General features: G+C 46.5%; 1 protein-coding gene across 1 annotated transcript; it reads right to left on the reverse strand.

Annotated features, from left to right (window-relative positions):
* Positions 1–4335: 4335 nt before the first annotated feature.
* SLC18A1 (solute carrier family 18 member A1) lies at positions 4336–18873 on the reverse strand. Its single transcript, XM_073325069.1, has 15 exons — positions 18750–18873; positions 18073–18439; positions 16711–16769; positions 16124–16207; positions 14730–14822; positions 14111–14200; positions 12509–12552; positions 11478–11538; positions 11217–11312; positions 7779–7857; positions 7204–7255; positions 6450–6513; positions 5640–5759; positions 5274–5407; positions 4336–4449 (listed from the first exon to the last, which is right to left on the reverse strand). The coding sequence occupies exons 1-15, from the start codon at positions 18871–18873 to the stop codon at positions 4336–4338; spliced, it is 1581 nt and encodes a 526-aa protein (XP_073181170.1).
* Between the last annotated feature and the right edge of the window lie 1162 nt (positions 18874–20035).

The raw sequence follows: 20035 nt of genomic DNA on the forward strand, positions 1-20035 counted from the left end.
ATGGCATAGTGCGCTCAGACTGCAGGGGAGGGGGAACAGCGGGGGAGAGGGGCCAGGGGCTAGCCTCCCCGGCCAGAGCTCAGGGGCCAGGCAGGACAGTGCCATGGGCTGGATGTGGCCCGCGGGCCGTAGTTTGCCCACCTCTGATCTAGAGTATCCCTGACAGGTGTTTGTCTAACCTACTCTTATGTAGTATACTTTCTCTGCTTAGCTTGTACCCTCTCAAATGCTAGCAAATTATTTTCTTTCTCTGTCTGGATCTCAGCAACAAACTCAATTTGTTCAAACACAGAATTAGTGTGTGCAAGATGGGTGTATAGCCAGCGTGACGGGCACAGTCAGCTGTGTGGGTGAACAATTGGGTATGCAAGTTCTCAGGCTGGCTGCAAATTTGGTCCTAACTGTCTCCAGAAGAGAAGCCGCTAAGCAAGTGACTGGTTAAATTTGCAAGCAAGGAAAGGCTCCTGTTCCCTAATCTAGCCCACAAAGGGCAGCTGTCACTGGAGCATGAAAAAACAACATCAGGAAATGTAATATAGTTTATAAAGTGAAAGGCTACCACAGACACAGAACATAGATGCTTCTCTGCTATGATGTGAAATGGGCGTGCGACTGGCTGCAGGGCAAAGATCTCCATCTTCGTTGACAAACAGCAAATACCATCAATAGATGATATTGCAGTCACATGCAGGTTCTCTCTGGCCACGCCTACAGTGGAGACACAGATTCTAAAACCAGAAGGGACCACAGGAATCATCTAGTCTGACCCCCAGCTCCCCTTCCTGGAATTAATTCCTGGTTTCTATCTTTCAGAACAATTTCTAATCCTGATTTAGAAAGGGTTGCCTGTATAGCTAAACCAGCAAACCCTCTGGGCAGGACGCAGTGTACAGCATCGAAGAGCTCTTTTCCCCCAAACTGAATACGCTGTGTGTAGAACAACTGTTTTGCCAATATAAGTGCCCCCCCACTCGTGCTTTTGCTGGCATAGCTTTGTCAGGCGGTTGATCTTTTCCCTGCTCCTAACCAACATTGCTAGCCCAACAACACTTTGCAAGGTAGATGCTTCCCTGGGCTACCCTGGACATTTAGCTAGACCTAGCGACGTCCCTCAGCGGTGTGAAAAATTCACAGCCCTGAGCACTGTAGCTAAGCTGACCTACCCACCAGCGTGTGCGCCTGACTAAGTCGATGGAAGAATTACCTACTTTGACAGAAAAACCCCTTTGGTCAATGTAGGATGCATTTATGCTATGGCATTACAGCTGTGCCACTGTAGTGCCCGTAGTGTAGACGTGCCCTGAGCTTCTCTCTCGCCCCACTGCATGTTGCTCCAGGGCCCACCTGGAACAGGTTTCTTTTATTCTGTGCTAGGTTGTCTGTTTGACACAGTTCAATGCACACATTTCATCAACTCAGTCTTAACTATGACGGGTTTCAGAGTAGCAGCCCCGTTAGTCTGTATTCGCAAAAAGAAAAGGAGGACTTGTGGCACCCTAGAGACTAACCCAGTTATTTGAGCATCAGCTTTCGATGGATGCATCCGATGAAGTGAGCTGTAGCCCACGAAAGCTTATGCTCAAATAAATGGGTTAGTCTCTAAGGTGCCACAAGTCCTCCCGTTCTTTTTGCAGTCTTAACTATGGAACCGTGACTGGTGCCTCCATAACGTGTGTGTGTGTGTGTGTATGTGCCCTTAGAGGGGCATTTTTGTCCTATTCGTGTACAGTGCATGGTCGATTTATTACAGTGACAAACTCATTAGGATTAGAATCTGCATCTGTTTTAAAGCTGCATTCCCAGGCAGGGAATATCAGTGGGATTCTCGATTTTTCTCAGTTTGAAGTCCCTGGGTCTGATTCTCCTCTCACACCAGTGCAGTTCCATTGACTTCAGCAGAGCTACTACTAAGTGACACTAGTGTGAGATTAGAATCATGCCCACTGACTGGCACCTGCAAAGACTTCAATTTTCAGAGCAGAGTATTATGAGTCTGTACAGTGACTAGCACAATGGGGCCCTGATCCTGACTCGGGCCCCTAACATTACTGCCATACAAATAAAATATATGAATAATAACAGTTTACTTAGAAGGCCAATATACTGGCATTGAGAAATGTAACTGCCTTTGACCAGGCAGCTCTGGGCAGGTGGAAGACTGATCGCAGTATTTATTATACTGTAATGTGTAATGCACTTGAGGTCAAAATGGCTTTCTGTGTTTTCATCCCCAATGCCTTTTTCTACAACCTTTCAGAAAACAGAATATTTATTAGTAATTGCCACTGTATCTGTGATCCAAGCGGTTGCCCTATTTGCATGACCAGCTGCCGAAATAAGGAAGAGGCAAGTGGTATGGTGATTATATGGTTTAATTGGTTTGTGTTCTTTTTAATGTGTATTTATATGTATTTTAATATTTTAAAATTATGGCTTTTGTTTTAAGGTTTACTGTAATACGTCGTGTTTTGGGCACGTTGGCTAAGTCACTATTAATAAACTTGACTGGACGGGAATGATAACATATCGCATGTGTGTACATCTTTACTTGGCTACATGTACAATTCTCTCCAAATTGTTGGCATAAAAAAAAAATCCCAAAAGCCACCATCCTCAGGCAGTCAAAGCGTTATAAACTCAGCATGCACAGGTGGGGTGGTTTCTGGGGCGCAGCCCCTCTGCTCTTGATTTATAAACACACACAGAAATGAGCAAGGGGTCTGACTTGCATTCCCCATCTGAACTTAATGGAGCATTGCCAGCTAAGGTGCGCAGCGGCTGAGTAACCGATGAGAAACCCATTGTGTGGGCACCATTGTCTTCTAGTCTTGTCTGCATCCCTTGTCAGCCACATTAGGTGAGTTTCCATAGCATCCAGCCGCAGGGTATGCACACATGAGGTTAAAGTTAATATTTAACTGGGAGACCCATTGTAGAGGTGTGAATAGATCTCAGCATAGGAAGGTCCCTCCTTCTGCCTCCTCTCTGGAGAAAGTAAACATGCTTCTCATTGGAAATCCTGGCAGCACAAGGAAGCAGGTGCTGATGTTCAGGAGAGCTGGGGAGGAAGTCGTAAAATAAAAATATCTGGTTGCTGTATGTAGGTTTTGAGCTAGTCAGTCCCAGGTGGCCTAAGAAATTTAATTGTACCATTTTCTATTTACAAGAGGGGGAAAAAAACAACCTGGTGAATATGGACAGAGCAAGATGGGCACTCATGGCACACACGGACCCTTAGTTACGAGTAAGACTATGACTTTGACGTAGAAATTTCACAGCAGAGATGCAGAGGAAAAACTAAATCAGGGAAAGGATATAAGCCCTCTTGCTTCAAGGCATAAGCTGATCGCTCACTGATGAGGGTTAGGAAGGAGCTTCCTCTTTGGGCAGCTCATTCCAAACTTGCCTGCTGCAGGGCTCCTTGTACCTTCTACTGAAGCACATGGTGATCGCCACTGTCCCAGGTAGGAAACAGGGCTACATGGACCAGTGATCTAAGCAGCTATAAAATTTGCTGAGTCCAGACGATATGGTAATATAAGTAATAATAAGGATTCTACATGTGGGTTCCACCCCATTTCCACCTGAATTTCTTCATCAATTCCCAAAGGAAATGAATGAATAGGTAGTAGAAGAGGCACCTAGAGGAGTCAACACTGACCTCAGAAATAGCATGCATGACACAGAAGCCGAGACAGTGGTAGGCAGGATTTGTTGTTTGTTTTGCCACCTTGATACAAGCCGGGGAGCACATTAATGTTGTGGCATCTTTATTAGCAGAGGTGCAGAGTGATGGTTCCACAGTGTTACAGAGAAAATCCATGCTGGGGGTTAAAATAGGATCCCCAGAGATGAAAATCCCCTGGAGATAATATTTTACCCTTTAGTGCTTTTCATCCAAGGAGCATGAGCACTTCACAGACATTAATTAACACAGCCTCACAACACCCCTGTGAGGTAGGCTGGTACCATCCGCTTATCACAGATGGGTGGATCGCACCACACGACTGCTTTTCTGTAGGACAATATGGGCTGACTCCACCTGATTATAATCCCGTATCATAGATGCGACTTAATGAGGTGAAGTGAGTTGCGCAAGTTCACACAGTAGGTGAGAATAGCCAGGGATAGAACCCAGGAGCCCCGGCTCTCAATGGCTTCCTGTCGACTGCCTGACCACCCAGTGCCATGAGAATGGCAGATTAATGAAGCCAGGACTCCTGGATCTTGTTGGCTGGCAGGAGGGAGGTCTCTGGGTTAGCCTTGTTTGATAAGACGTCCAGGGTTTTGTAAACTTGACACAGCTTCAGAGCAGGAGCTGCATCTTTGCTCCTGCTATTCCTCACTCTCTGCCTCCTCGTCACTACCATCTGTCAGGGGGAATTCCCGCAGAGGTTTCTGGGTGGCGTAGCATTTGGTTTGCATGGGGCATTCCTGGTTTAAAATTGCCTGGGAATTGGGGGAAAATAATATAATATTTAAAAATAATAATTACTAATACATTAATTAATACAAATATCTATCACATCTATTAATTAATACAAATATCTACCATAACCCAAAGCGCTACACAGACTTTGCATAATGATGACAAATGGTGGGCCATGGGAAATTTTAGGCGTGTTATTGTTTGTTTGCTTTTTTAACCATATAAATTGTTTGCCCTCCAAGGGATTCTGGCTTCTTATCCAAAACACAAGAGAAGGGTTTGTTCTGTTGAGTGGATAGAAGTGGCACAGGTTGGAATTCACTCTTGTGAGCAAATGAGTGAATATTTTGCTAATTGAGCATGGCAGGGTTAGAACTGCTGAAATATTATATTACCATTACAGTAGCAGTTAAAGGGCCCAACCAAAATTAGGGCCCCACTGTGCTAGGAACACAATGCAAGACATACACAAAATATACAGTGCAAGACACTCCCTGCCTCAGATTTGCTTACAATCAAGCTAGACGCAAGGTAGAAAGAGAAACAGGTGCAGAGAGAGGAAGTAACTTGCCCAAGGTCACACAACAAGACATTGGCAGAGCCAAGGATAACACTCAGGTAACCCAAGTCCTAGGCCAACTCCCTGTCTACAAGACCACTATACCACAGATTTAACACTTAGTCTGGCCTCAGTATGTCAGTCCCTCAGGCATCCAGCCTATTTGTTAATATCTTTCTAGTACTGCGGTGCCCAGACCTGCATACAATATTCTACACACATTTGCACCTGTCACATGCAAGTCTCCTGGATTATCAAGACCACATGCTGTAGAATTCAACTCACAATCTTCTCCTCTTTAGCCGGAGGGCTCCGCAGGTACCAGCAGAGAGGGGCGTAAGCAATGTTGGTCACTCCAATGATGACCATCAGCCAAGGAAACCCAATAGCCCGTACAATCACACCCCCAGTAGATGGACCTGGATGTGAGGAAGGGTTAAACAAAGAGCAAGATTACAAAAACCTCCTTTGCCAAATTGGAGAGATCAGTGCAGATGGACTGTAAAATTACTGTATCATGGCTGATTTCTATGCCCACTACCAATTGCTTTCAGCCAACACTGAGGTGGGGTGCTGTGGATTAATGCTATGAAGCCATATACTGGGAAATCATCATATATGCTGCCCTTTCAGGCAAATGTTAATCCGTACCGATAGCAAAGCCCATGCAGAAGGCAACATCAGCAATGGCATAGACGCTGCCATAGACAGAGGTGTGGCGAAGGTCCACCAGGTATCCCATAATTGGCATCATCGAGGAATCCACCATGCCTGCCCCCAAAGCAAAAATAATGTGATCAGCCATTGCCCTCTCCAAGTGAATCTCTTCAAAGGCAGACAGAAGGGCATGCAACACTTCTCCCACACTTTTCAGTAAAGGGCACTACGCTTTGATTAGTCCTCACAACCTCCCTTTGCGAGACGAATAAATATTGTTATCCCCGTTTTACAGAATGCGGCAACAAGGCCAAGAAAAGCGATTTGCCCTAGGCCACAGAGCATGTTGGCAGCAGAGCCAGGACTGGGACCCAGATGTCCTGACCATGCTCTTTCCAGGATCTAGGGCTTTCAGTGTCTCTCCTGAGTGCAACACACACGATTCTAATCAAAGCAGCACTTGAGGGGGAGACAAGTGACTGAGCTCCATCCAATGGCCTCTGAAAGACCTCGTCCACAATCGCTGTCCCTGTGTTAGTGGCTCTGCAGTCGCTTAACAGCACAAGGTTGTTTCTTGGCCAGACTCATTCCCACCAAGCGTGGGAGGGGATGAGTGATACAGGGAAGTATTTGAGAGCAGGGTATAGGGCATTTTATAGGTTATAAGGGTTCCTGGGAGTTCATGCATGGACTAGAGGCTCTTTGGGTATGTTGTAGAGACATCTGCCTTCCAAAGGGATGGAGTTCGGATTGTGGTATATGGGACTGCCTTGGACAGAATGATTAGTCACCTTGGCATCTTACCTATGGCAAAGCCAAGCCCACCGTTCGGGCCGATCAGTCCATAAATATTTTGCGCAAGAGGCACCTTGGAGGGGAAAGAAAGAAGATATGAGGGAGGCCAGAGGGGCTTTGGCCAGAGGCCTTTCTTTGTGGGGCACATGACCAGTGGAATAGATGCACTAATGCAGCCACTGGGTTCCCACTAACTGCCAGGCATGTGAGCACACTTCTAACACCTCCACCACCCAGTGGGACCTGCAGGAAGATGAGACATTAGAAAAGCCACTAAAAGCCAGAATGTCAAAGGTATTAAGGTACCTATTTCCCACTGAAATAAATGGGTCTTATTCACCTAACGCACTTGGGCACTTTGCGAAATACCACTAGATGCCTATCTGCAACGTTCAATGCCGAAATACCTTTACACATCCGGCCCTAAGATATTGCAGAGCACAAGAACCCATTCAGTGCCTCATGCCCCAGAAGAGTCCTGTTGGCTTTTGAAGAAAAGGACGGTTCCCCATTTACAGATTCCACAGAGGGAGAGATGGGGCGCCAGCGTTACTTCACACACTTTACCTTGGCTTCATGATATGGAAAAACTCCACTAAGGGATGGGCTGATATGCCCAAAGTCAGCTCATGCACGATGCGGGCCCCAACCTAACCCAGTTTTGCATAGGTGAAAGGCTGGGGCAGTGAAGTTCTTGGTTTCCCTGCCTAAAGCTCTGATGATTCTTCTGCAGAGAGGTCTCAGAATATCTTGCAGTACTTACACAAAGGAGACTAATCCCCACTACAACCATTCCAATCAGGGAGCACAGCCACCTGCAGTGAGGAAGAAGATAGGAAAAGAATGACACACTGTAAGCCCCAAGGGCACATGAACTGTCGTACCAGATGGGATCACTGGGCCTTCCAATCTACTACAGCACCAACTATGCAGTGCTACTCACGGAGGGGAAAAGTTTACTTTCTGACCCAGGACGTTTACACCCTGAAGCATGAGATTTCATCACCTTATCTTATCCTACATAGCCATAAATACTATAATTGGTCATAAAATTATTCAACCCCTCTGAGAAATCTAGACAGTCTTTGGCTCAATATCCTCCTGCAGCAGTGGGTCCCATAGGTCAATTTCACTCTGCATGAAATAGTGAGTCTTTGCATTGCTTCTAAATTTGCTGCCCTTTAATTTCATTGAGCTACCCTTCCTCCCCACCACACTGTAGTGTGAGACAGGTATTCCCCTGAGTAGCATCACCACCTCATTACAAATAAGCAGCTGGGTGGTCTGAAGACAGCTGGGAAGAACACCAAGGTTTGAAAGCCATTGAGTTCCACTTACCGCCCCATTTTGTGGGCCAACACCCCAAAGAGGTTGGTGCCAATGAGGTAAGATATGCTGGCAGGCAGGAATGCCATCCCTGCAAAAGAAGAGCCCCAGCCTCAAATACATAACACATGATCATCAGAGATTTGCCTAAAGACTTCAGAGTTTCCTGACACCTCCCAAAGAAGTTCAGAGCTCAAGCCCATTAGGTGCTAGAAGGCTCATAGTCAGATGCTCATAGTAACAACCACTTTGTAAATGCGTGGAAGATCTCAAGGTCCAATTTGATCTGGCCTCCATAGAGTCTGAATCTGCTCCAGTGGTAAATCATGAACAGTCTTGCCATCAGTCAAATAACATATGCTATTGGCCATGTGAGCCAGGGCAGATTAGACAGGGCAAATGAATATCCAATGTAGAGTCCCCAGGTATAATGTATATTAGCCCTTGCAAGGCAATGGCTTCTCTTTTCTTCTCTGTTATTATTATTCTATATCTGTATTACAGCAGTGCTTACAAATCCCAGCCAAAATCAGGGCCGCATTGTGCATATAGTGAGAGACAATCCCTACCCCAAAGAGCTTGCAGTCTAAATAGCCAAGACACACACAGGGTGGTCGAAGAGAAAGATTTTTATCCCCTTTTTATAGATGAGAAGCTGAGCCATGAAGTGGTTTGCCCAAGGTCACACAAGGCATCTGTGATAAAACCAGGAACTGAACCTAGATCACGTGACTGTTGCTTTAACCATAAAGCCATCCTGCTACTCTGTATTGCTTTCTCTCTTTCTCTTCCTCCCCCTTCCATTTCACAGCATAGAAAAACTGCCTACTGAAAAACCTCAGGGATTATAATTAAGTTAAAATCAAATATTTGACCATCCTGCTGGTTTACCAGTTGTTTATTTTTAATATACTCTCCCGTACAGACTATAACTAAATCATGATTGCCTCTATTTGCCTGTATATTAAGGCAACTTCCTTATTAAAGCACACTTGATTTGTTCTTAATTTCCTTTCCTCTTTTTTAAAGGTTATACAGCATTGTTAATCCTGCAGGTTTGCTGGGGAAGTCTGAGCTTTTCCCGTTTCTCCAGGGAACACAAGGGTAGGCAAATTGAAACAAACAAAGAATAACACTTGGGTTTATAGTTTATAGTTCTATGATTCTATAGTTGCTTTTAAGATGGATGCTGTTCAGCAGCCCTGGGACCTATTCTCCTACTGCTGGATACCAGCTTTCCCTTTGAAATCAATAAGAGTTAACTGGTACCCTATGCAGAGTGGAGAATCAGGCCCCCTTTGTCTAGTGTTCAGCACTGGTACCTGAGAGACCTGGCCCTGGTGGCTTTCTTTCCAGGTTTTTAGGCTTCTGCAGCAAACTCAGCCCTGGGTGATGAGGGGAGAGAGGTCGTGCTCCTTCTGCAGTTTCCGCATGGGAGTGACATGTCAGTGGCATGGATAGGAGCCAAATGGCTGCAGATCTATGTGTGTGCAGTGCCTAGCACAACAGGATCCTGGTCCATGACTATAGCTCCTAGGCACTAAGTAATACAAATAATTAATAATGACAAGTCACAGAATCTGGAGGGAAGGGGTGCAAAATTGGAAGCTGGGGGGGGGGGATCCTTCCCAAATAATGCATGTTATTTATTAATCCTGTGTAAAGGGGCAGCACAGCTGGGACACGGCTTTGCCATGTGCTTTATAAATGTGAAGATGTGCCCTGGCTGCAAAGTTGGGACCCAGATTCAAAGTTCCCTAGGGGTGTTTGTACTGAGAGTTTGGCTCAGCCCAAGGAGTTTGTGCTTGGATCCAAACTTTTCTGGGGATGGTTACAGCTGAGGTTTTGTTTTGGGCTCCTCTCTTACATTCCCAGGTTAGTATCCCTCTGGGCTCCATTTCCACCATCTCTGCAAGGGCCTGATCAGAGATGTCCACTGACGTCAGTGGAAAGATTCCAGTCATCTTCAGTGGGCACTGGATAATTCCCCAGTGAATTGCTCAGTGACTTCCATTCCCACCACCAAGCACCGTCCCTTCCCCCTCACTACCCACAGCCCCTGAGAGATGAGTCTGCTAACCGCATCCACTCCTGCTCAGTCACGCAGGCCAGCCAAGGCATCATGGCCCCTTATCTGGATGAAGGCTCCTGCCTGATTAGTTAGTAACTCAATTAGCAGCTCTCATGAGCGCTGCTGCTGCCAGGTTGCAATTCAATTTGGGTCGTAAGTGTAGCTTGGAGCGTCCCCAAAGGTCATTCCACTGCCAGTTGGATTTTATCATTTTTTTGTACCAAAGGTAGGCACTGTTACCTTCTTATCACATTTCCTAGACAGTGAGTAATTAGTATGTACCATGCGTCCCGTTCCCCCCTGTTGGCTTTGCAGATAGCCTTCTTTCACCTGTAGCTTAACATTGTGTGTTGAGATTGTGGCACTGGCAGAGGCGTGGGCCAGCTCCCCGAGCTTGGACCCATCCAACCCAGCGTCTGAGCTCAGCTGGCTATCCTGAGCCCCCACAGGTGCTGCAACACCCACGCTACTAGTTTTAGCACTAGCATGAGCCTCACGAGCACAAGTCTATGTACCGGGGCCAGGAAGCTCGCCCCCCAGCTGCCGTGTAGAGTGACCCGGGTGCCAATAATTCTGCAATGAAGACGTACCCAGAGAGAACCTGGGCTCTGGTTCACGTCTCAACAGCACTAGCATGCTGAGCACACAGACCAGGTATTGCGCAGGGGAACCTGCTAGTTGGCTAAGCCCTGTTCTAGTGTCTGGCCACGAAAAGGGCAAAATTCAGCAGTGAGGGAAGCAGGCACATCTCCACTGATTTCAATGGAGTGGCACCCCTTACGCTAAGGATAGATTTGGTCCTAAGACACCTAGCTTCTACCTCACAGGATGACATTGCTTGGTGTACCTGAGCTGTCAGGCTCAGAGACTGTGTCAGGCCTGACTCTGAGATCGCGCCCAGAGGCCCCTCTCCTGCGTGGGAGTTGAATTATTACGGGCCCATCTGCACAGCACTTTCTTTGACTCCTTTCTCTCTTATCTGCATCCTGAGTCCTGATTCTCCTCTCACCCCGGTGTCACCCCACTGACTTCAGGGCAGTTATTCCTGATTTACAGCCGTGTATGTGCGGGGGAAATCAGGCCCTGGGTGTTTTTCCCGCTTCAGTCAGGAATCTCCTCTAACTTTTATTTATAGACAGCAGGGTGACCCCCATCCAGAGACCCTGAGTGTCCCTCCGACCACACTACATTGCAGTAGTCTGGGACCACTCGTCCTTTGCAGGTGGAGGCATACATTTCATTTCATGCAACAGGCTGCATCAGTAACCAGCACCTTCACCCCCCTCTACAGGCGCCTCCTCTGAGCTGATGTGGTTTAAACACATGAGGGCTATTATTGTTTTTCAGTAACCAAGAAGGCTGAGAAAGGAGGCACCTACCCAGCTGCCACTTTGGGGAGCACATGGTTTGCATCATCCAGATGGGTAACGTGGGCTCCAGCATTGCCACCCCCATGTTAGCAAAGCACAGGGCACCTGGGAGAGAGAAAACAACAGGAAACGCTCCATTTTAACTGCCCACATTTCGATCCTGCTAAAGGATTACGAGTACGACTCCATCACAAGCCCCTGGTGAATATTCTCAAGAACAAGGTAAAGATGCACTGTGGGGCAGTGAGGGATGCAGCCATCTCACCTTACCTGCAGCAACCAGGATGTAGGGATCTCGCAGCAATGCGAATACGGGGGTGCTTTTGGTGCTCTGCATAATACAGAAAGGAAGCAGGGGGTTACAAGTAGTGCTCTAGGGGAAGCATGTAAACCAAACCAGATGCTATAGAAGTGCATGGTCCAGGCCGTGAGCCAGCCTGTGCGTGTACAGGTGCATGGCCCATGTGGCCAGCCTGCCCTTCTGTGTAAAGGCACATTGGCATTGTCCTGTGAGAGCCAAGATGGGGGAAGTACTAAGAGAGCTGGTTCCACCAGGGGGTTGTTTCTGAGCTTCCCTTTCCAGGTCAGTGCCTAGTGTCTGTGTGTTCGTCTCCTCTCAGCATTTTCACCTAGCCATGGTTCAAAGAGCCAGCATGTCAGCTTGATATACCTGACCCCAGATCTGCCAACCTGGCATCTCCCTTTCATGGTGGAATCAGCACTGAGCGAATCCTAGCAGGGTTGAGCTCAGAGCAGTCCCCCGGCTCTCCAGATGGCTGCCTAGGGAGCACAGCATGCTGGTCAAACTGCGGCTGCCCGCAGGGAGTCCTGCTGCCATGGACTGGTTAAATCCACACGAGCGTCTGGCCAGCAGCGGGAAGCACAGCAGTTGTTTCTCACAGGGCACCCTATGGATGTCCAGAAGAACTGAGCACCTTTCACAGGGAAGGCTGAATTTCTGGCTGTTTCAAAAGGCAGATAATAGGGTCAAACTGTGCTCTCAGTGACACTGAGAGTAACAGCTCTACTGAAGCAAATGGAGTTATTCCAGAGTTACACTAACATTACTGAGATCCGAATATAGCCCCGGAATCTATTAAATACACATTACGATGCGCTAACCACTCGTCTAGGTAACCATTCCTTGCTGCCATCTCTGACCCTTTCCCATGCATTCATTTCCCAGTGCCGTCATGCTCTATGGCTGGCAGCTTCACCACAGTCTTCCCCAACAGGGAATCCATGCCCGCATTGTTCACACTGTCTAGCACAAGGTCACACACTCATATGTTTGTACTTACTTCGGGGGAAATCTTAGAGGGCTGCAGTATGCACAGCTGTAAAGCTAAGAGAAAAATACCATTATTTGCTTATTCCTTGGCATGGCACCTCCAGCCACTATTACCTCTTGTCTCATATTTACTGTAGACCCTCCCCCTTCAGTATCTCAAAACCCAGTGATCCCAGAAATGGGCCAGTTGTCCCAATTCTAACACATTCGGGGGCATCTGTTGAGATGGGAGAAATTTTAGGCCCTAATTCTGTTCCGACAAAACTCCCGTCAACGTCAGTGAGAGCAGGATCGGACCATTATAGTGTGAGTGCATCATTCAGATACGAAGCAGTAAAACATGCAAACAACCTACGTTAAGGTGAGAGCCATTTGTTAGGTAGCCACAATTAGACCACAGCAGAAATTACAGATGGAAAGACCTATGGTAAGATTTTCAAAGGGACTAAAGGGCCAGCTTTGTAAAGGTATTTAGGCACTTAATTTGCATTGAAATCTGTGGGAGTTTTAAGGCCAGATTAGGCCCTTGGAGCTTTAGCAGCCTAAATCCCATTTTCAAAAGTATCCCATGTGCCTAGGGGCTCTTCTCATCTCTACGGTGAGTGCAGCAAACCAGGGTGTGACTCTGCAGTGCACCAGCTTGCCACAAAGTCACATCCCATGTGGACACTGCTACAGCACAATGAAATTCCTGGAGCATGGTTGTGCTCTGGGATTTTCCCTGCACTGTAGCCGTGTCCACACAGGACACCACTGCATGGCAAGCTGATGTGCTGGAGATTCACAGCCTGTCTCGCGGGGCAGTAAATTTGCCGTTTAGACGGGCCCTTAATCTCTTTTGAAAATGGGATGTGGGCTTCTCAATAATTCAGGTGCTTTTGAAAATGTTACCCCTATTACTCAGATTGTAAGTTCTTTGGGGGCAGGGATCATGTTTTCATTGTATGAGAGTAAAGTAAGGGGGCCTGGGGCCTCTAGGGACTACAACTACAATACAAATACAAATAATAAATTATAACAACAAAATTAGGTCACCACATCTGTTCCACCATGCTACTGATTTGTCTCAGCACGAAGGGACAGAGTATTACAGGCAGAGCAGTACTGATGGCTATAGTTAACGATGCCGATCACTTACTATAGGTAGAGTTGGTAGCAATGGCTCTAGTTAAGGTTGCCTAGCACTTCCTACGATCAGACCCTGTTTTCAGTTGTTTTCTGCTTAACCAGGAGGGTCTGTGAAGCAGAGTAGCCACTTTAGCCAGCGCATGGAGCTCTTAACACACATTTCCCTGACTCTGTTACTCACTCCAGTGAAGCAATCAAGTGGTTTACATGGGGAATGAGCGGCTGGGTCTGACAGCATCTGTAAGTCATACGTCAGGCAGTGAGCACAGAGCCAGTGTATGAATGCGTACAGTGCTGAGTGCACAACTAAAAACAGCGATAGTAACTGCTGCTGCTAATAGCACCTGTAGAGCCTGTCTATTCCTCCGCACAAACCCTGTGACGTTTCCTCTCAGATACCCATCCCTGAATGCTTTAGTTTGGAGGTGGGGGTGGATATTCAGAGCTGTGAAGCCAAAACTGGCCGGCACATTTGGTGACTCACCTCCATCCAAAAGGGCTAAGCATGCCAGGATCAGAAAGGGGGCTGATTTTCCAACAAACTCATACATCACACTTCCAAAGGGAGCCCCAACTGCAAGGGAAAGGGCTGGGTCAGTCCAGTGGGTGTGAAGTACATGGGTGCGCTGGAGTTACGGCAGAGGCAAAGCCACAGTCAATTGTTCGTGATGCCTGACCCCAGACCCAATGGAAAGACTCCTGTTGACTCCCGTGGGAGAGCCGGCGTTAGAACCATGGCATTATGTCAGTACTCGGCCCACCTCTCATTATGTCTTGAACCAAAGAGGTGGGGAGAAAGAGGAGGGAGCATTTTATATTCAGTAGCAGTTTTCATGGGATCAGGTAGGTATCTGCTGAGAAAAATTTCCAGCATGAGCAGAAAACGGTGCCAGAGAATGAGCACAGGAGAAAAAATGGGGCTAAATCATGGGAACGGCAGGAGGAAAGACCAGCCAGGCCTTTTGGAATGAGCCAGCGTTGCATGTTAGGGGACAGATGCAAGAGTGGTGCAGAGCAAGGACTTGGGGAAACCGGTATCTACTGGCTGAAGAAGCATCAGAGTTCTCACTAATCTAAATTTTTGGGGAACAAAGTTTACGCACCAAGCACCCCCAATGCCAGACCTCCTAATGCTATCCCCATAGCGTTTCCTCTCTCGTAGTCATCTGTGTACACACTTGCCAGCATTCCCAGGCCTGAAAATAGAAAGGAAGCAGAGGTAAGTTGAATTAGGCTTCTCGCATCTCATCTGGACCCATGTCTGAATCACACCTGGATACTTCGGTCTCCAGCCTACCTGAGCTCAGTTTACTGTGTAACACCTGGGCCCCTAATTTTATCTTGTTTGTAGTCAGTGTTATGTCTTACCATGCTCTGTACTGGGGTATGTCTACACTCCAAGCACTACAGTGGCACGCCTGCAGACACTTGCTGCAGCGATGGAAGGGTTTTTTCCATCAGTGTAGTAAATCCATCCCCTCGAGAAATGGTAGTAGGTAATGGAAGAATTCTTCTTTAGACCTAGCTGCACCTACGTGGAGGAATAGATTGACCCAGCTACATCGCACAGGGCATGACTTTTTTCACAGCCCTGAGCAATGTTGCTAGGTCGATCTAATTTTTAGGAGTTGCCCATGCCTTAGTGTCTGCACGAGCGATATGCCAAATTGTGGCAAAGGGGAGGAGGAATTGGAAAGGGTTCAGAGAAGGGCCACGAGGATGATAAAAGATTAGAAAACATGCCTTATAATGATAGACTCAAGGCGCTCAATCTATTCAACAAAGAGAAGGTTAAGGGGTGATTTGACTACAATCTATATGTATCCACATGGAGAACAAATATTTAATAGTGGGCCCTTCAATGTGGCAGAGAAAGATACAACGTGATCCAATGGCTGGAAGTTGAAGCTAGAAAATTCAGACTGGAAATAAGGAGCAAATTTTTCCTGGTGAGAATAATTAACCATTGGAACAATTTACCGAGGTTTGCAATGGAGTCTTCATCACTGACCATTTTTAAATCAAGATGGAATGTTTTTCCTGAAAGCTCTGCTCTAGGAATTATTTTGGGGAAGTTAGGCAAGATGTCAGACTAGATGATCGCAATGGTTCCTTCTGGCTGTGGAATCTATGAATTCTAAGCCTACAGAGTTTAAACCTCACCCCCTGAACAGTCTGAAATCTGATTCCTGGTCTGTGCACTGTAGCACCTGGGGCCTCTCTTGAATAATCTTCCTTTTATCCAGTGATGCTTGGGCATGCTAGTGAGAGCTTCCTAGGCTGGAGGAAGGATCTTTGTGATTCTCTGCTCTGCAGACTGAACCATCACATTTCACACACTGTGAATTTCACTCTCTATGGCCCAGGTTGCTTGAGAGGCACCATTTAAGCTCAGCCAAAGCAGCCAAAGTCCAGACGCTGCTTGTGGGACATCAGTCCTCCTAGCTGGCTAAGATCTGCCTTGCTGCCAGCTACTCCCATAAGCCAGTACATTTACCTGCGACAGATGAAAAGGATGAGCCAATGCCCTGGAGTGCTCGAGCCACAAGCAGCAGGGTGTAGGTACCTGAGAAAGCAAACACTGGGGGGAAAGTAGAAATTCAGAGTCAGTATTTGGGGCTATTCTTCAAGTCCATCTCTAATTAAAACCAGCTTGCACAAATCTTCTTAGCTATGCTCTCACAGGCCTACAGTCTCTGAAGGCCACTTCAGTGTCTTTCACTATCCTCTGGTCCAGAGGAAGAGAGGTCACCACATACCTTCTTCAAAGATCTCATTTTTGGGGACTTTAAATGGTAACCATGCTGATGGGGCCACACAGAGGTGTTCCAAGAAGAGTTGAACGCTGCTACAACAAACACCCAACTCAAATGCTGTCAAGCACTGGAAACCACCTGTTGAATTTCACTCTCTGTTTCTAGAATGGGAGTTGGCCAATCTGCTGTCCTCCCATATCTCAGACATTGGGACAGTCATGGACAAAGGATCCCAAGGCTCCATGTTGGCCTCATTGCAGATTAGTTACTTGTTCACTGGAACAGACCTGGCGCTACCCAGTGAAAGGCAGAGAAAGAGAATACTCACTGACTGTAGAGAGAAACATGATGATGAATCCAGCGAACATGGGAATGTGGTATCCTATCCTAAAAAGGGAGGAGACAATCAAGAACTCAAGGAGAGTTTCTCATTCAAAGCTAAGGACTTTATCTTAGCACCAATGCATTATTGCATTTATGCGAATGAGTATATGTCTGTGTACATGTATGAGTAAATACTGTATGTGTGTATGAGACTGCAGGAGAATGGCAGAATATGGGTGTGTTCAATATATGTATGTGTAGGTGTGTAAATGTATTCAAGGCTGTTGTCTATGGCTGTGTAGATGTGTCTCTAAGGATGTGGTGTGTGTGCATCAGTGCACCTATGTGTGTGTGTGTTTGTATAGGGAAGTGTGAATGTGAGCATTGTACATATCAGTATACATATCTGCGTGTGTCAGTGAATGTTTTTATATGGAAGAGTGAGGCTCTCTATCAAGGTATATGGGTGCAAATGTGTGTGTTAGTCTCTGCATACGTTTAAATGTGTGTGTATAAGTGTGTGAAATTATTGTAACAAGTTCTAGGACCCTGCACAGAGATGCAGATCTATTTTGCTGACCCATCCTGCCAGGCAGATCAGGGGGTCCTATTAGCTCTCACTCGGGAGTGCCTCTCTGAAGCAGAGGAAGTGAAGTGCAGGGACAGAGAGGTCCTGCAGAGAAAATACCTGGGAACATCAAGCTCAGGGGGAATTTTAGGCTGAGGATTATGTGATGATGTTGTTGTTTAAGTTAAAAATAAAGGAAAAGACAAATTTAAGGGAGTGGGAGTGGGGAGGGTGTAAATTTGAATCAAAATGTTGTGATTCCTAGCTACTGACATAGAATGTGTGATGACAACATTTCAGTTCTTTCAGTCTCATTGGAGCATCATGCAAGCTATTGATGCCCTTGGTTCAACTTGGTACACAGGTCCTAACTCACTCATGTATGCTGGGCTGAGCAGGGCCTGGGCCAAATGAGTTTTCGGCTAGGGAGCACCAATAATATTTCCTTAGGAATGCACATGTTCAAAGCAATTTGCTGGCTTTCTTTAAGAGGTGGAATTCCTGGATGATTGGATGCTTATATTTCCACTGTGCTATTCTAGCTCACAAGGGGCTTTGGTGAGCTCCCATGCTGTGTTATCATAATGGTCCCAGCCGTGGGTCACTGGCAAGGCTTAAATGCATGCCCTTCAGCACTGCAACACAGGCCTCTACTATTGAAGAAGGAGTAACTTTATTTGCTAGCAGCATCAATAGGCTGCTATCCTCCAATGGACTACCCACTAGAGGGGGAATGTGACCCAAATTTGTTCATTGCATTACATGCTCATAAACTCATTTATAGCCTGGCTGACATACCTGTTAGTCAGGGGACCCACAAATGGATTGATTGTGAGCTGAATAAGAGCCTTGGAGGCAAACAGCAGTCCAACACGCACGTTCTCCTCCATGAGGAACTCCTCACCGTCTACACAGTTGTTTTTTGGTGGCAGGCTGGGCCCAGTGAGCTGAGGCAGGCTGCTGCTTTCTGTCCCATTCACCCCCACTGTGGTGTTGACAACCGTGTAGTCTGAGACAGTCACTGTGGTGTTGTCAAAGTGAGAGAACATGGAGGAGAAGGGAGGAGCTGCAAAGGCCATGGGGGCTGCCACGATCCAGTTCTGCGAAGCAGAGCTGTTCGCACCTTTATATTCTGTTGCGTAGAGGAAGGTGGGGACGATTGGCACTGCAAGAAAATTAAAGGAGGAGATTAGTTAGGGTTTTATTCAGCACTTCTGGTTTGTGTGGGGGAAATTAATGAAAGGTTAATAGTTCGAGCTAGAGACAGTTATCAGGTAAACTGCCCACATCCAACTCTCCCAGTGCACCTTGCTCCACACCTGCAGCACTGCCTGGGATGGAGACCAGTCAAACTCATTTCTCTTGTTGCTGGTTTCTGCAGTTCCAACTGAGATATACAGAGTCTTAATTTCTTCAGCACATCATTCAGGACACCTTGACACCTACACACGCATTCACACCCACACTGAACGTACCCACAACAGTGAGCAGCATATTGTCCAGCAGCAGAGCGACAAACACGACCACCAGAACCAGTCTCCGCGACTCCCTTCCCTCCTTCATCCACCTCCAGGGGGCGCACTCCACCGCTCGAGGCATTGTTGGAAACCCAGCAGGGCTGCTTCAGTCTTTCAACTGCTGTGTGCGCTCTAACTACTTCTCAGGGCTGAGGATGTCCTGTAATCTTTAAGAAAGACACTCTGCAAAATACCCAGGAAAATACACAGGGCTGATCCAAGGGCAAGAAGTCAACAGGAATCTTTCCATTGACTTCAATGGGCTTTTGACCATACCCTAATTAGGCTTGGAAAGGTTAGATTTGTTCAGTTTCACCGTCCACACATGCAAACAAACTGAGGAAAAAAATATTTCCATCAATAATAATCAAAATTTAGAGTTAGACAAAGTAAGAAAAATGTTGCTTGAGAACTTATAGAATTTGACGCAAGGTTATTTATTTTGTATATTTTGACATGTGATGTTGACAATTTGTGTGTCCATGGTTATAAAGCTTTAACTTTTTGAATCTCAGTGTCTGTTATCAATAAATAATTAATATCTGACCTCTCCCCATAATTTCCTGCAACGGTGAACATGTAAGTAGATAAAAATTGAAAAGAAAATGATTAGAAGATAATTTTACACAATTTAGAAAAATTGAACAGATAAAAATCTTTTTTAAGTGCTTAAAAATAAACATTGATATTATTTGTTGAAATTACAAAAAGTAACAATTGGATTCTGCAAAGCCTGCCCATAATGAATGAGAGACGAACGGGTGCCTCATTTCAATGGTTCTTTGCTCAGGAGTCAGGCTGAAGTTCTCTGTTTATGCACACCGTAGGGCAGCAACAGTGCAAATGTCCCCACATCCCTTTCCACCCCTGCTCTTAAGGAATCTCCTCTGGGTCATGCCCCCACAGTGCCCTTGACTTATCTGCGGAGATTGCCAGGAAGGGGTCAGGCCGTGTCAACTGCTTTTGAGAAGTGGGCACCACTCATTAGCTCAAAGGGTGGGAGGGATAGCTTCAGCGGTTTGAGCATATACCTGCTAAACCCAGAGTTGTGAGTTCAATCCTTGAGGGGGCCATTTAGGGATCTGGGGCAAAAACTGGGGATTGGTCCTGCTTTGAGCAGGGGGTTGGATTAGATGACCTCCTGAGCTTCCTTCCAACCCTGGTATTCTATGATTCTATGATTAGGAGTTAAACTGGGACCATCAGCTCAGCTACCAAGTGACAGTAATTTCCATCAGCTGTGG

This window comes from Lepidochelys kempii, chromosome 26 (assembly GCF_965140285.1).
Source record: "Lepidochelys kempii isolate rLepKem1 chromosome 26, rLepKem1.hap1, whole genome shotgun sequence".
Taxonomy (NCBI): Eukaryota; Metazoa; Chordata; order Testudines; family Cheloniidae; genus Lepidochelys; species Lepidochelys kempii.

Coding starts and splice junctions, on each gene's coding strand:
- SLC18A1 (XM_073325069.1), bottom strand. CDS start 18,873: ATGCCTCGAGCGGTGGAGTGCGCCCCCTGGAGGTGGATGAAGGAGGGA. Junction 7,256..7,778: donor TTGGCCCACAAAATGGGGCG/GTAAGTGGAACT, acceptor TCCTCACTGCAG/GTGGCTGTGCTCCCTGATTG. Junction 6,514..7,203: donor TGGGGATTAGTCTCCTTTGT/GTAAGTACTGCA, acceptor TTCCCCTCCAAG/GTGCCTCTTGCGCAAAATAT.